Below are 16,957 nucleotides of genomic sequence, written 5' to 3' on the forward strand. Positions count from 1 at the left end.
CATGCACTCAGTAGATGTCAACTTTTATCGTACATCCTAGTGTAATGGCGCCACTGAAAGTGAATAAAAACAGATAAAAGCACGCATGACAAAAGCAGTGCTTGTGCCCTGCGTGTATTTATCCGCCTTCGTTTACTTTCTGTGGCGCCATGACACCACAATGAAATCATACCAACTATCCCAGCATCTACTCCTGAAGTTTTCACGGTAATCTCATTTTCTATGATGCGGGCACATGTTCGAAGCTAGCCGCTCTTGGGTAGCCCAGGTCCTATGCTAGAATTCAAAGCCATGACATCAGACGGGTGTCTTGGTAGCTCAGGTAACCGATAGCCTTGCACGCAGAAAGACTGACTATTGGCTCTGCCACTTGAAACAGCTTGAAAAGAGCCATCACTGACTTTGCAGAGTTGTCACTCACGATGACCGATATGTGCTGGACAATATCAACCCTTCGGATGACGTTTGACCACGGACAGTGCTTCCTATGATTATCGCCACATATATGACACCTCACCGTTAGAAGCCATGAACTCTTTTTACCGGTAACACAGAGTGTTATGTCACATTCACAATCATGCCGATATTCAATTCGTTGTGGCTGACGGCTAAGGTGACTAGGGCTTCATGCGTTTTCATCTCGTGTCTCAGAACGCAAACCTCTGCTTTGAAATCAATCTGACATGCAAAGTAGGGGACGGGGGGTTTAAAAGAAGCGTAGTTAAACCTCTCGACAGACATAATAGGCGCGTTTCTGACGCCACCCCAAACTCTGTTCCTCAAATAACTCATCGCGTATCCCTTATAGTCTGCTGAGCCGCGAGGCGCCACAAATGATAGACCAAGACACGCCAAGTGTTTCACAGTGTTTATTTGGGATTTCATAGTTGGTTCTGGGAACGCGCATGCATACAATGAAAAGTATTCAGCCAGCTCTTGCACACAAGTAGGAAATCGGAAGGAAGAACTCGCTGCTGGTAGAGATGCGGAAATGCTTCACAAAGACTACTACACTTTGTGGAGGCTAGAAAAGAATGTACACAATTTTCGGCCGTAGCCGATAAGACGGTGTGCTGGTGAGGTGAAGAAATAGCTGGCTGTGTATAACCGCTGAAATGGATAAGTATGTACACTACGTCAACGTGCAAGATCACGAATGCGAAACTACCTTCAAGATCAGGGAGGGAGTGGGGGTAGCCGCACTAGGACATTTGTTTGGGGGGCGTGGGGCAGGGGGTTTTAAGAAACACTAGCTTCGTACACACTGCGTATAACCATTAATTACGATTTCGTGGTTTCCATGCATAGCTGTACTGCATAACGCAGGGGTTTGAGTCACTTCTCGCGTGTCCTGTATCCATTTTGATAAACGGGATATATAACTGCAGCTAACTACGCTTCATTTAGTTGGAAAAGAACGTGAAACAGAGAACTTAAAGGGGTTGGGACACCAAATTTTGAGGTTGTAGAAAGCATGTTGTAGGCTGCTTCCGTATGCAAGGACACCCAGAACGAGCTACTGGACGCTGCAAACATTTCAAAATTTTAATTCAGCTCCAAAAAGTCATTAAAAACTCCTTCTCGTGGTCGAGACCCATTGCTATCGCGGCAGTTATGACGTCACAGAGGAGGAACGAAAATATTGACGTCATAGTATACTAGCACAAAAATGTGACGTATGATGAGTCGCGATGAAATGCCGATTACGGAGCCTGCTGAGCCGAGCGACCGAGCATAGCCTCCACTATGACCTAGCTACAGGCATATAGAAATCCTTTCTTAATGCAAAGAAGGGGTAAGGCGTGCAGACACGGACACAAGAGGAGAGAAGTGCACAACACGAACGCCGCACGGCGGCCCGCGAACGGCAAACTCACTAGCCGGCCGACTCCGAAAGGGACCAGGATATGCGGCGTTCGTGTTGTCCGCTTCTCGCCTAGCATAGTTGCATAGTTCGGCAGCTCGGAGCGGTCTCTCGTTCGCTTGGCCTTTCTCAATGTGAGGGCCCGGGACCCATTTGTGCGGCAGCCGTACGGCGAAGCGGCCAATCAGCGACCGAGGAGCGGTGACTCTGGCACCGACGGCAGCCTCACCGCCTCTGATCGTTCGGCGCCGCCGATATCGTCGCTAGGCCTTTTCCGGTTCACTTCAAAGCTAAAGCTTACGGCGCTACGGAATGAATCACCGACTCACACAAGGCGCAATATATTCTTACCGTTGTTGTCGCTCTTCGCAATAATTATAATAATCGCGACTTGCACTTCGAATCGCCAGTTGTTTACCTCTGATGGGAGAGCAAGCGTACGCGCGAGCAGACGACGCAGCATTGTTTCACGTCACTATTTTTTGTGACCCACGTGACCAAGCCATGTTGCGTTTCCTCCTCTGTGACGTCACAGCATCCCCCGGAGCCCAGAAACCGAAACCGAAATCGCTCGGTATAATAATGCTATTATTAAATTATTTATCGGATATATATATATATGAATCCCGCTGTGTGTATCGCGCTCCCTGAAGCATGACACAACGTTTGAATCCACAAACGCATGAACGAAAATTTTGGTGTCTCCACCCCTTTAAAGTCTTGAAGGGCTACACCTCATGTACTATGGCGTGTAGCCAACATGTGTCACATTGAAACAAAGAACACCAGGCATAGCGATAATGTTATCTAATGAATAGAACACAAGCTCTTTGAGAGTAGGTAACATTTACAAACTTTAAACATTTCATAGATACGAAGGAGGCAGGAAGATAATAATTTCAGGCGTTTTTATCTTTAAAGAAAAGAACAGCAATAATTTTAGTCTGACTACGAACGCTAAAGAAACCATGGCACGTTGTGACGAAACTTGTTAGATGTATTCTTTTTTTTTTTTAATTTTACGCTGAACCACCCCACGACCGCCAAATCACCCGACCACACTGAACTTGTGCTTCGGCTTCCTGACAGCGCACTTTGACTACACTTCTGATCAAACAGGAAAGTTCAGTACATATGGACAACACGAGTGACATGCTTAATGTATACAGATGAGTCAATAAGAATGGCAAGGCGCAGAAAAAGGAGCAAGGAAAGGTCACTCATTCCTATAAACAATTATCTTCAAGAACGCATACGTACACAAGTCTATCTTACAGCACTCATTCGGTAATAAGAAACGCTCACTAAAACCGGTTTTACACAATTCTTACCGCATCAACGAATGCATGTATTTGCTTTGCTTTGCCAAAAACATGATAGGCGGGATGCCTCGGGACAGACAGATGCCGGAGCAGCAGAAAAAAAAAAGGAAACCAGCAAGGCCCATCTGAGAAGAGTGTGCCATCTTTTAAAACTTCGTGCAGAGAAGAACCTCTGCTTTGGTTTACTTCAGCCTAAGTTTGGAACGGTGCGTATGAAACTGTACCATTTACTTGAGTTCTCGCAGCATCGATTCCACGCAGTGAATTAAGCAAATGTCGGTATCGGCTATGCAGAAAGTTTGAGTGGACGTGAACAACTATGCGGTTTTAGTTGGAGAGTACATCGTTGAGTAAGCAGGGTAATCACGGAACTCGCTATATGCTATACATTGTATATGTAGCCGCGTAACGAAGAACAAATTTTACATTGCCGGGCATTCACACAACATTGTCCTCAAGCATCAACATAAGCGTTAAACGCACAGTCGCTCCACATAAAGAAATAAAGCAGTGCTTTCACCGGAATGAAACAAAGCTTTCAGAGGCAACTGCTGAATCGACACACTGCAAAACTGAGATTCTTGTTTTCTTACAGTTAAGCAGTGCAGTACATAAATAGCTGAAGGCCGTGTACTTTATCACATGACTGACCGAATATGGAACCAAACTCTGGTTATCATGCGAATATTTCTTTCCATATTTAAATTTACGTCATACCAAGTCCTTCGCAGAGCAGAGTTCAATATTACGCAATATCGTGCGTCATAGATCTCTCTCTCTCTCTCTCTCTCTCTCTCTCTCTCTCTCTCTCTCTACGCACAAAGGGAAGACGTCTGTATTACACCGAGGTTTTCCATTAAAATAAACTTTGACAACAGCCTTGTACAAAAACACGCGTATCACTTCTACCGTAGAGGCTGCAATCATTCCTATGCTGCTCCGCTCAGCATAAAGGTGAGTGAGCTCTTGCACCAATTGCAGAGATGTGACCTCTGAGATTTACCTACGCGTCAACAGCTTGAGAACCCACGAGTAGGGTATAGCTTCCGAGATGCATACTTCCCAGTGTCGGAGGCCATGGGAAGGGAACGGTCACGAAGCAACGTTTAACAGATGGTAGCACAGGCTTTCCAGTCACCATGTATAGCTGAACGTTCATGCTAAATTTTTACTGTTGTCACAGCCTTCAAAGTTCGGTGGAGGACTACTGAAGCCACCCTGTCCTGCTTCCGGCGCAAATTCCTGCGTAAGGATATCTTTGGTAAAGTAAATATCTCGAAAGCATCTTTCTTTTTGGTTCTTTTGCTGGTGAACATACGAGGACATTTCATCGTCAGGGGCCTCAAGATAGTCCCAGTAGCCTTATGGGAGGTCGGGGAAAGCGTTGCCATCATTATCATGCTAAATAATTACGTTAATTAAATGTACGATGCGCTTCACTTCGTAGCTACCACATTCGCAACTTTCCAACTTTTCTTTTACATAATAAGAACGGTTGAAAAGCAAGTGTGAGTGGCGGTGTCTATTCTAAAAGGCAGCTTCACAAAAGTACTTATTAATCCATATGAATTTCTAACACCGATATCGATAACATCGAGTCCAGAGAGCGTGCAATAGAGAAACGTTTCCGGGTTGCATGGAGGCTTCACTGCACATAGAACATATTTTCGCTGACTCATCACAAAACACCTCTTCAGATGCAGGTACATGAGGGCAAGTGATGGTCGCATACTGGCATTCACTCGTAGGTATTTTCTATCATATAAGCCAAAAACAAACAAACAACAGTAGCACATCTATACAAGTATACAAAACGTACGTTCTAACAGCTTTATGGCACAAAAACAAGGGCAACAGGTCACATATTTAATTGTGTCCGAGAAGAAATACTAGTTTTTTTAAAAAGGAAATGTCAGAATAACATGCGTCTTTAACAATAGAGTATGGATCCGCGCTTGTGGACAAACATAGAAAAACAAATCCACGAAAAGCAAGGTGCTTGTATATAGCTCGCCCGAACGTGTCTTTTCTGGTACTTCCGTGAGAGCCCGATCTAACCAAATATTGTGTGCGCATATAAATATTGTTGCCAGCCAAATGCTTATATAAAATCACAAGACAGAGACCGAACATGCCCATCTTCTTACCGGCACTCTCATCATACCAATGAAGAAAAAGATAGAAATGTCAAGTTAGCAGACCTCAAATAAAGTTACTTCCAAAAACAAATGAAAATAAAATTAAAGTGCTAACCAAAGAGATACTGAAACAACGCTACAAAGATGTAAAATATGCTACAGAAATTTTGCGAATTGTCAACTAAAGCATAATAATCCTTTGGCTTGGCCACTACTTCGCTTATACTTACTCATTTAGCTTGATTATGCATGCCTACCCATCGTTACCGATCATCTGCGATTACACTATTATAACGATTACATGTGTTAACTTGACCAATTATGCATTTATTTCGCAGATATACCCTATCAACTGAGCCGAAACGACGTCACAACCGCGTTTTTTTTTTCTTTTGCCACACCGCAGCTTTTCTTTTTTGCGACCTTAGTGAGGCGACGGTGACGTCACAAATTCTTCTTTAGGGCTACCCATTATCTACTATTAAACAATTGTCCCACCTACCAACCAGTTATTCTATAATTTTTTATACACCACAATGACAAAGCAAGCTTCCTTGCATGTACATTAATGATGCAGAAAAGTAAGCTTTCAAGGTGAGCAACGTTTCAAGGGGGCATGACGAGAACATCTACAACTTATCTTTTCCTTTTCCATTCATTCATTATCGATTGTAAAGATAACAATCACCTCGATTTACACTACTATAACAATTAAATCTCGTAACTTCACCAATTATGCCATAATTTTTCAGATAAAGGTTGGGACACTTTTCGCGTTACGAACAGATTTTGCTGGGGTTCTCGCCAAAGAATGCTTACGCATTAAAATTGGTTCTTATGTAGAGGCCCACATTACTGAAATAAATAACTCAAGTACCTGCGTTTCCATTCGCGTAGCCCACTCGGCTTAGTCACGCTCAGGAGAGTACTTAGTTCTGATTTTCTACAACTTGTCGCCCTCGCGAGAAGAATGCACGCTGATATATATGACATCCCGCATGGACGCGATCCGGTTGTTATTGTGTTCTTGTCACCCTAGACAAATAATTTCCACAGTCATCCTCGCTCTGCTCAAGACTTTTAAACTTATTCCTTCTCTCACTTCAGATTATGCCTAGCGAAATTTTGTGTTCTAGTCTCTTCAGTTACAATAAGAAGTATTGAATCAACCTGTGAGATGTTACACAATGTGTTACAGCGTGCGGGTAAGAGAAAAAAACCCAAAGAAGAAGCATAACAGTTCTTCCCATTTTCGCTACTCGCCACACGCTATGTAGCGTGGCATCTTTCAGAGTTCCACGGCTTCTAAGTAACACCCCCAAGATGTAACAGTTTCCGTTCTATACACAGGATCGACGTCAGTAATCGATTGCTCGCAAGAGCTGTGCATGACAAAAAATGCTCAAGCTCTTACATGTGCAAGCTAAGCTAACACTACAGCCCTTCATCCTTGCAGGTAGACAGACCGACGCTCCTCAACGCGAAGGATAACCGTCTTTGGGCAGATCACACATCGCATTGACATCAAGTGGCGTGCCAGCTTAAATCATTACCAGTCGGCTACAGCTGGTAACCTTCAAGGTACATGATATCTTTACGAGTGCCAATTCTGTCAACGTTTTCAACATCAAGACAGTTTTTGTATAGTCTGCAGGCCGAATACTGCAAGCATAACAAACGAGTGCTGACGGGTTACAGAGTAAGACAGCTGTCTACACGATAAGTTTCCAAAGAGACAGCCAAGACGTTAGACATCCAGATAGCCTCTCGTACACATATCATGCAGCTAATTTCACATCTTTTACGGCACCAGACATCGTAGTGCTTGCGTCACGCACACAGTCCAAGTAGAGATTCCGACAAGTCCCATCGTCATAAATACCGCAACGACGCTAGATGTCCATGCCACTCGTCCCGCGCAAGGACCCGAGCAGGAAACATGCAGCTAAGTTCAAGCGTCTTTGCACCATCACTCACTTAAAATGCGTTCATCTTAACCTCCACTCCTTAGCGTCCAGCTAGGTACGATTTCGGCGTCCACGGAAGCCATCCGGCGATGACACGGGGTGTCGTCAATCAAAGAGCATGCGCGCTTGGCCGCCCGCTCATTGCGCTGCGCTGTGGGGACGTTTCAGTGGCACCCGCAGCTGGCGGCCACCATGTCGTCGTACTGCTTGAGCACCACGTTCTCGTTCTCGTCGAAGTATAGCAGGCTGATGGAGTACAGCTTGTTGGGCACGCAGCAGGGTGCGCCCACTCCGGCCGTCAAGCTGAGCTCGTTGACGATGCTCTGCACGGTCGCGTGGTTGGTGGGCCACTGGTTCTGGCCCAACGGGAAGTAGCACTGACCCTTGCAGTGGTACGCGTTGTAGCCCTTCGGCGAGATGATCCAGCTGGACCAACCAATCTTCTCAAAGTCCACGTACATCTCGTGCCGCGTGCAACCGAACGGCTCGTCGTGCACCTTGCCCGTCGGTGAAGACTTGGCCCCGGAGGACGAGGTCTGCGGAGCCGCCCGCACGCTCCTGGGATTTGGAGCCGGTGTGAAGCCGTCGCCACTTGGCACGGCGACCGGCAGGCTCGCACCAGTCGCCTGTCCCGGAAGCAATCCTCCAGTGACGTCTGCACATAATGAGCACAATAAGACAGGGCGCGGCACTAGAGCACCGAACAACTCGTCCAGAGAACTCTGAATTGCGATGCTTCCGTTTAGGCAGGCATGACTTTGATTTTTGTCACTGTATGTTTTAAAAAAATAGAAGCGAAGGATTGGGTTGACTCCTCATAAGAACAGGCCCATAGAGCATGCATAAACCGCTTTCGTAAGACGCCATCTTACGACTGAACCGTTCAACCTCTCTCTGGCATGAAGCCTTTACGTCACCCGTCTGCAAACGCAAAAACCCACTAGTAAGCGAAACAGAGTACACAAAAGCATATTCCGTTTACATTTCAGGATGAAGTAGCGACAAACTCGATTATTTTTTTCAGGTACTTATTGCCACTTGTCGTAAAGCACTCAAACACAGATGACTTTAACATGAGCAATGACTTGTGCGTAGCGTGTCAGAAAAGCTGTAAAGTAAGGGACACAACACACCACGTCCTTCGGAAAGAAACTTTCTCGCTCAAGACTTCGTTCTCCGCGTACAATAAAAGCGAAATCAAGCATGTCTTAATACAACAAAGAGAGCCGCCAACGAGTTAAAAAAGAAAAGAAAAGAAAAAGCGCCAGTACTCCCACTACCCCTGATGCGCCTCTCTTCTGCAGGCCGCTTCAAAACCGCCTTCGAGCCAAATGGACCATCGCCGGATGTGTTTTTGAACGCAACAGAAAAGGTACTCATTGATAAAAAGAAAACCAATTCCTCTTTTTTTTTCTCCCTCTACCATTCTACCCACGCTGTCTATCTAGCGAAGAGCAAATAGACGGCGTCGGCAACGTGCGCTCAAATTTGGCACAAACGCAGATACACACGGCCTGGCGTGCGCCGCCCTCAGCAGGTGGCGTAACAGAGGGAGTAAAACGAGAAGAAAGCAACGATCTCGAAGAGTACAGGGAACGCTGGCACAAAGCCTGGATGCGCTTCTTCAATTCCACGGTATAGCGCACAATGGAAGTTCAGAAGCGAAAAGACCCACCACAAGAATCCGAAAATCGAAAGTAGGCGTGACGACAGGCCATGCGAGGACAGCTATCGCTGCCGCAGCCGCTGCGACGATCGATGTGTTCAGCGGTGCTTCCTTTACTTGCTCTTGCTTTCTTTTTCTTTTTGTATCATTTCGCCCGACTAATCCTTTTGTGAGATGCAGCTTGCCACATTTTCATAGGCATGTAATAATAAACAGCAAAGGAAAAGTAACCTCAAAATTTTTGTCTCGAAGGCAACAGCAAGTAATTGATCTTCGCGCAGAGGAAGTGTCCATTCAAAGAAGTCTCTAACCAGTAATTAATTAGGTCGTATTCATTAACTTGCGTCAATACGGCAACAAAAATTTTCCAACACAGTGTTTTGTATGCTACGCTATAGGGGGACGCAATGTGTTTACCACATTCAAAGAAACCTCTAACCAGTAATTAACTGGGTAATATTAATAAATTGGTGTCTATACGGCGGTAAAAACTTCTTCCGCGCACTATTCATTTCCCCCGCTACAGGAACACGCTATGGGTTTATCGCATCCAAAGAAGTATCTATCTATCCAATAATTAACAGGGTCATATTCATAAGTTTGTGCCAGTATGACCACAATAATTTTACCAGAGTGTTTGGTATGCCACGACACACGAGGACGCGACGAAATTGTTGTATATCACACACAACATCTGCTTGGCATTAGGCGACGCTGGTCACCTTTTAGCCACTTAGACTACAGTCCGTTCTCGGAAGGTAAGACCCTGGGACTTTGGTCAAAGAACACAAGTAGGCACAAGGCCACCACAACGCTAATGCGCCTGCCTCCTCAAGGCAAACGGCATGGCGCTTCTAAAACCGTCGCGTTCCGATGGGGGCGAAATGCAAGAACGCCCGTGTACCGTGCATTAGGTGCGCGTTAAAGAAACCAAGGTGGCCAAAATTAATCAGGAGTGCCCTATTACTGCGTGCCTCATAATCGGGTCGAGATTTTGGCACGTAAAATTATAGAATTTATTATTTTTTTTAAAAGCAAATAGGCTATATATGCGAGCGCTTCGCGACTACATATACGTGAGTGAACATTCATCTGCGGGTGCATGTGCGCGCCATGACTCTCTCTCTCCCTCTCTTCCTTTTATCTTGCCCTCTTGTAATAGAGCCAATCAGGCGTGACTATATATAACCTACGAGAAGAAAGGAGGTTAACCGAGGGGCCCGATTTTTATTAGTCATATTATAAGAAGCCAACAAACACTGACACCAAGGACAACATAGGGGAAGTTACTTGTGCTTAATAAATGAAATAAAGAAACGATAAATTAATGGAAATTAAAGTGGATGAAAAAGCAACTTGCCACAGGTGGGAACCGAACCCACAACCTTCGCATTTCGCGTGCGATGCTCTACCAATTCAGCTACAGCGGCGTCGTTTCTCCATCCACTTTTTGGGGTATTTATGTTTCCTAGTAGAACCCTGGGAGTGTTAGCCAGTGCCACCACTCGCAGACCTTGGCGGCGAACGTGGAACGTCCTTTTTGCCGCAGGCGTCACGAGCACGTGATCTTTTTGGCTGAAGGCAACTGGTCAATAAACTCACATATGCTACCTGAAGGCATCAATGTTGCCGGATTCGAGACCCTCGTTATGTAATCAACGAGAAGAAAGGAGGTTAACCGAGGGGCCCGATTTTTATTACTCATATTATAAGAAGCCAACAAACACTGACACCAAGGACAACATAGGGGAAGTTACTTGTGCTTAATAAATGAAATAAAGAAACGATAAATTAATGGAAATTAAAGTGGATGACAAAGCAACTTGCCACAGGTGGGAACCGAACCCACAACCTTCGCATTTCGCGTGCGATGCTCTACCAATTCAGCTACCGCGGCGTCGTTTCTCCATCCACTTTTTGGGGTATTTATGTTTCCTAGTAGAACCCTGGGAGTGTTAGCCAGTGCCACCACTCGCAGACCTTGGCGGCGAATGTGGAACGTCCTTTTTGCCGCAGGCGTCACGAGCACGTGATCTTTTTGGGTGAAGGCAACTGGTCAATAAACTCACATATGCTACCTGAAGGCATCAATGTTGCCGGATTCGAGACCCTCGTTATGTAATCAACGAGAAGAAAGGAGGTTAACCGAGGGGCCCGATTTTTATTAGTCATATTATAAGAAGCCAACAAATACTGACACCAAGGACAACATAGGGGAAGTTACTTGTGCTTAATAAATGAAATAAAGAAACGATAAATTAATGGAAATTAAAGTGGATGAAAAAACAACTTGCCGCAGGTGGGAACCGAACCCACAACCTTCGCATTTCGTGAAGGTCTGCGAGTGATGGCACTGGCTAACACTCCCAGTGTTCTACTAGGACACATAAATACCCCAAAAAGTGGATGGAGAAACAACGCCGCGGTAGCTCAATTAGTAGAGCATCGCACGCGAAATGCGAAGGTTGTGGGTTCGGTTCCCACTGCGGCAAGTTGTTTTATCATCCACTTTAATTTCCATTACTTTATCGTTTCTTTATTTCATTTATTAAGCACAAGTAACTTTCCCTATGTTGTCCTTGGGGTCAGTGTTTGTTGGCTTCTTATAATATATATAACCTACCTTTTTTACCTTCTCTACCTCACTCTGGTCCCCTTGACCACTTCTCTGAACCTGTAGGTGTTCTACGTTGAAGTGATTTTTGTTATCGTTCAAATCCTCGCCACTCACCTAAGTATAGCTCTCTGTTTCTCCCTGTTCTTTTTATTTGTGGGCAGTGTTAAGCTCCCGTTCGTATCATTGCCAATTTAACAAAGGTACTATAAACATGAGCGAATAGGGAAACGCGCAGGATAATAGTAATGTCATTAACAAAACACTACGCCGACATATGCACTGTATCCTTATTATCTGAATCTGTTTACATAGAGTATTACGTCTGTGAACGTTGATAGGAAAGTAACTCGACTCGCTACCACTTGATTCAGCCAGCTTCTGAAAGGAGAAAAATGGAGTCACCGAACCATATTTTTTGTAAACGTACGGACTCTTCGGGCTCCATACAGAATCCCCGTTAAAATGGAATTGGCAATGGAGAAAATTTGCAGAATCACTGTGATTGCCGGTTGTTCATGCTGACCACAGAAATGGTACATATTGTGCGCAGAATTGTGGTTCATTTGGTTCAGTTTATGCTGGCAAAGTTTACCGCATCGAAGTCAGAAGCTAACTCTCCGGCCTTATATCGTCGTCGCCGGCGTACGATCGGTCCTGTATGCGTGTATAAGCTATCTAGGGAACTTGAAGTTATGAAATGAAGACGCAATTAAAACAGAACGCAAAAATCAGAAACAAGAACAGCAGTGGCCTAGCACGGCAGAGATGCCCCCGAAACACGACTCAAGAAACAGGTGATCTGTCATAAAGAGCGCCAACAAGAAGTAGAAAAGAAACAAAGAGGGCTCATGGATGGCGAATAGGGCAAGTTGTAAATTAACCATAGTAGCAGCGCATGGCAAACTGAGTGCACAGAAAGGTGCCGTCTATTCATTTTCTGTGTCCTCGCTTTGCCATGTAGTGCTACCATAAATCAAAAGGGACCACAACAGCCCTGTTTCATGTCTTGTGTGTGTTGTCTCTCATTCACTAGTACATTAGATCAACGAAATAGTCGAAAAGTGGTTCAGTTGTAACAGTCTTAATGACTGTAGTCACACCACAACCGGCCTATATGGCGCAGCTGATCTAAAGCAAGAAACGTCATTAGGAGCAGAAAGTAAGCTGGATTTGGCCTTGACTAGTTGACCTGACACGTTTAAGGGAGAATATCATCCAAGTCTGCACAATAATATAAGTGCAAATCCATGTGAAAGGCCTCCGAAAAGGCGGACTGTATAGACTTAATAAATTCGAGATGACCTTATTTTCTTTTTTTTCTTTCTTTAGTCACAGGGACTGATCGAAGCAGAAATTATCGCTGTAGAATCCTCCATATACCCTCACTTCCTTTTAGAGAGTAGTAAGAAGATGATTGAAATAACTTCAACAAAGCTGAGCGCAGCTGTTCTTACATGGAGCTGTAAGTCTGCAAATACTGCTGCTAATAAATAAGTGGCTGCAATTATAAGACCGAAGGACAATAAATACTCTTCAAGATAATTTCTTTCTGTGCTGCTTGTCCAATCTTGCAGTAAAGCTTCAAACAGAAATTTCAATTCGAGGTCACTTCCAATTGACCTAGGACCACTCTTCGGCCCGTCTTGCGCGTGCTATGCCGACTGAATCTTCGGCCTTTCTACAAACGAAAACATGAACATGGCTGCTGTCGAAAATAAAACAAAATGAGAGTATACCGATCATTCGTCTAAGTTGGTTACCTGCCGGCGTTGGCACAACCAGCGTGGTATATTCAAGGCAAGCCCGGTAGCCAATGCTGCTTACCTCGTCTTAATCAGGCACAAAGCAAACAGACAACAACTGTTCAGGAGTGCAGATAAGGGCAGAGTGCGAGCGCGTAGTGAATTATCGATGGTAACCACGGACTGGCTGCTCCAACCGTGCCTATCCAGCTGGAAGTTTTAAAAAAAAGTTCGATCGTAGCACTCTACAGAGACGTGCGACAGAAGCCGCCGTCACTGCCACGATTCGAGAAAAAACGACATAGTTTCACTCGGCCCGATATAGCATCAAATAACTCGACCGTACGGGGTAGCGATTCAAAGAATGCAGCTTGTGGGAAACCTGCCCGGAAAGTGAGTGAAAAAATAGGAAAGAAGATTCAACAGGAAAGACGTCCACTGGCACGCAGCGCTTCACGCAATTGCCATCCTGACAGCGACGTCACGCTATCGAACGGCGCCTGCGTTTGCAGTCGCGTGCGCGGGAGAATGGCCTGCGTGAACCTTTCAGCATACCTCTTGCACAATGAGTCGGCAATATTTTACTTCTATTTTAGTTCTTCCTATAATGACGAAGCTCATGCCTTTTGGTATAACACACGAAGCGCAGCCCAGGGATGACAATGGATGGTGAACATTCACACCCGATTCTTACTTTATGTACCACCGTCGTCGCCATGCTAGCTGGTCCTTCTAACGGCACCACCGAAGCATACAGACCCCTCTATATCTGTTTTTACTTTCGATAAATGATGAAGAGAAAGGTTTAGACCGTTCTCTGGAATGCTGCGCATTGACAAATGATGACGAGAAAGATGCCAAATAGTGATACACGAAGCGAACATAAAAAGGAATTAGGGTGGTTGCTTGGGCTAGTTGGTTGTTCCTGATAAAAACGACGCACAGCGCGAAGGACAACGACTGCGAGAGAGAGAGAGAGAGAGAGAGGCAAAGGAAAGACAGGGAGGTTAACCCGAGATTATCTCCGGTTGGCTACCCTGTACTGGGGAAGGGGCTAGGGGATACAATAAGTGAGAGAGAGAAGAGACGACATACACACGGATGGCGTCTCTCGCAGCCCTTGTCATTCGCGCTCTACGCCGTTTTTATCATAAAAAAGGAGAAGAGCGTTACCCGTCGTTGTTAGTGCCTTAGTGGTTATTGTGAGTGGCGTCTCCGGTATCCAAGTATATTTTTTTTTTACTTCAAACTTCGCTATGTTAGTCCACGCTGCCGAGTTCACGGCATGCATGGACTGAACAAAAGTTAATTTGGAACTTCGCGAACCTATAAACGTTAACGTAAGCTATACTGGTAGAGTATACCACGAACACAGAGGATAGCGAATGGATAGGTTGCTGCTGCGGTTCGTGTGTTCTGCTTCTGAGCACGAGGGCGCGAGTTCGACTCCCGGCCGCCGCGGCAGCGCTCTCCTGGGATTCTAATACAGAAATGATAGTGCATATGTTATTCACCACACATGAGACAACCCGAGGTAGTTAAAATGAGTCCGACGCCCTCCAACACTGCGTGTTAATGGCTGCTTCGGAACTTTAAAACTCTTCGATACAGGGGCAGTGGCTCCGTGCCCATGAAGTTGTGTGACCTAGCAGCTTCGAAGAGCAGATTGTTTCAACATCGCATGCGTGAAACTATAAATGCTAGTGATATGGTCAGGCTTAAGGCCGCAAACCTCCAGAAAACCACTAGTTGTGCTTAGTTTGCAGTCGTAACGAGCATCATGCGCAAATGATGTAACGAACACCGATTCCTGACTTTCTTCGCAATTTAAATTTTACTAAAGACTTTTAGAGTCATTCGCAGCAAAGGTCACAGTGCGGCATGTGAGAGCTGAACGAGCAAAGCAAAATACATGCCCACAGTTTCTGAGTATAACTGTAGCATCTGGCTTCCAAGTTCTTACAGGCGTAAGGAGAACAAACATGTTTTCCGATGTTTAGGAGTCCCGTATACCGGTACAAATATCTGCCTAACATCCAGGAGTGTCAGTGACTCGGCGTTGGTTGCCTTTTACGGGAAAAAAGAACTTTGCGACTTCAGCAAAACAAGGTTCCGACAAGTGCGCCGCGTTGTGCGCACAGTTTTAATCAGAATTCTGGCAGCACGCTCGTTCAAACGTCGCACAAACGATTCGAGTACAAACGCTTGCGCGCGAATTGTATTTCCCGCTGCTCGCGGCGATTTCTAATATGTCCAAGGTCGCACTCGCAGCGCATACTGGGCACTGCGGGCCGACGGCACTATACGGCTCCCTGCGCCACAGGGAGCGACCCTGGGTTCAGCCTCGCCGTTTTCTTCTAATTGCGCGAGAACTCGGCGAGCAAAACGGCGCCATCACCAGACGGGTGACCGCCCGGAACGAACGTTAACGTTCGGCTCCCTTTCCTCGCCGGGCCGTTGAGCTTTTACGGCCGTCCGGTTTAACGGCGCGGATGCGTTCGCGCGAAACGGCAGAGGACTGTCGTTGCGGGCGCAAGTATATAAAAATACTTCGTTCGGCATTGGATACCGGTACAGCGGGGCGCATGGCCGACGAAAGCAGCCTGCAGACTCGGCGCGATCGTCCGATCGAAATCAGTCGTATAGTTAGCCATATACGTCTGCGTGAAACTGAAATCAACAAAGCGAAAACAAGCTGAAATCAAAAAGGACGGGACGGAGAGTTAAGCGACAGGGGCGATCGAGCCGAATTCCACCGAATCGACGGCGGCATGCGACGTGGACACGAAGGGAGGGCAAAGCGAACCCGTGGCTCGTAGAGCTCCGGCAAAGGTTCAGGCAGGGGTTCAAGGAGGGGGAGGGGGGGGGGAAGCAGGAAGGTGGTATTCGTGGCTCTAATGAGAAGCGCCTAGCTAACGGCAGGCACGAATTCCCTTGCGCTCGACGCCCGCGCTGTTAGGCGAACGCGCTTCAGCGCTGGGGGACCGTCGACGACAGGATGCCCTTCGAGGTCGGGTTGGAAGCGCGACAGCTGGCAGCAATTAGGCACCAACTCCAGCGATTCGTCTATCACGGCCCGCCGTGGAATCGGTCGCCCTCTGCCGCGCAGCGGGCCGTACTGCGCTCACGCCCACACCACGCACCTTCGTAATTGGGCAATCCCCGACTACTTTTAGCTGTATACGAAGAGAGAGAAACAAAACAAAGGGATCGAATAATATTTAGAAAACCTCGCGCGAATAAAGTGTCCTTGGCGTATCCTTTAGGGAGCACTGAAACGGCTATCCAAAAAGCTTGAAAACGGCGACCGAATTTTTGCGCGGTGTTTCCGATCGGAGATTCTCCCCAGCTTTCCCCCTCCAACCACCACAAGGCATATCAGGAGCAACACCCTCATTCCGCATATACGTCCCTTTGTTGCAGTGTTTTTCCCACTGCTTTTCGCAGGTTATCCGTTATGCAGTTTAACTTGTCTATCTCATGCAAACCGAGCAGCATCGTGCTGCTTCCTGCGGCCTGCGTGTGCTTTCCAGCGTCTCAATTACTCAATTGATAGTTTATTTCGGCGTTATCCATGAAACGCCTCATGCACTCACGGGCGGTCGGTGATATATTCTCGCTCAAGAACAGTTTTTCATAAG

The 16,957-nt window shown here is 46.2% G+C and overlaps 1 protein-coding gene across 1 annotated transcript in view; it reads right to left on the minus strand.

The window, feature by feature from the left end:
* Positions 1 to 861: 861 nt before the first annotated feature.
* The window catches only part of LOC142576192 (bone morphogenetic protein 4-like), a 341,586-nt gene continuing 325,490 nt past the window's right edge, over positions 862 to 16,957 (minus strand). The window contains exon 6 of the mRNA XM_075686206.1: positions 862 to 7,946. Coding sequence (XP_075542321.1) covers positions 7,456 to 7,946 — 491 coding nt within the window. The 3' untranslated portion in view covers positions 862 to 7,455. The remainder of the gene's footprint in view (positions 7,947 to 16,957) is intronic.

The sequence above is a fragment of the Dermacentor variabilis genome, chromosome 1 (genome assembly GCF_050947875.1).
Source record: "Dermacentor variabilis isolate Ectoservices chromosome 1, ASM5094787v1, whole genome shotgun sequence".
NCBI lineage: Eukaryota > Metazoa > Arthropoda > Arachnida > Ixodida > Ixodidae > Dermacentor > Dermacentor variabilis.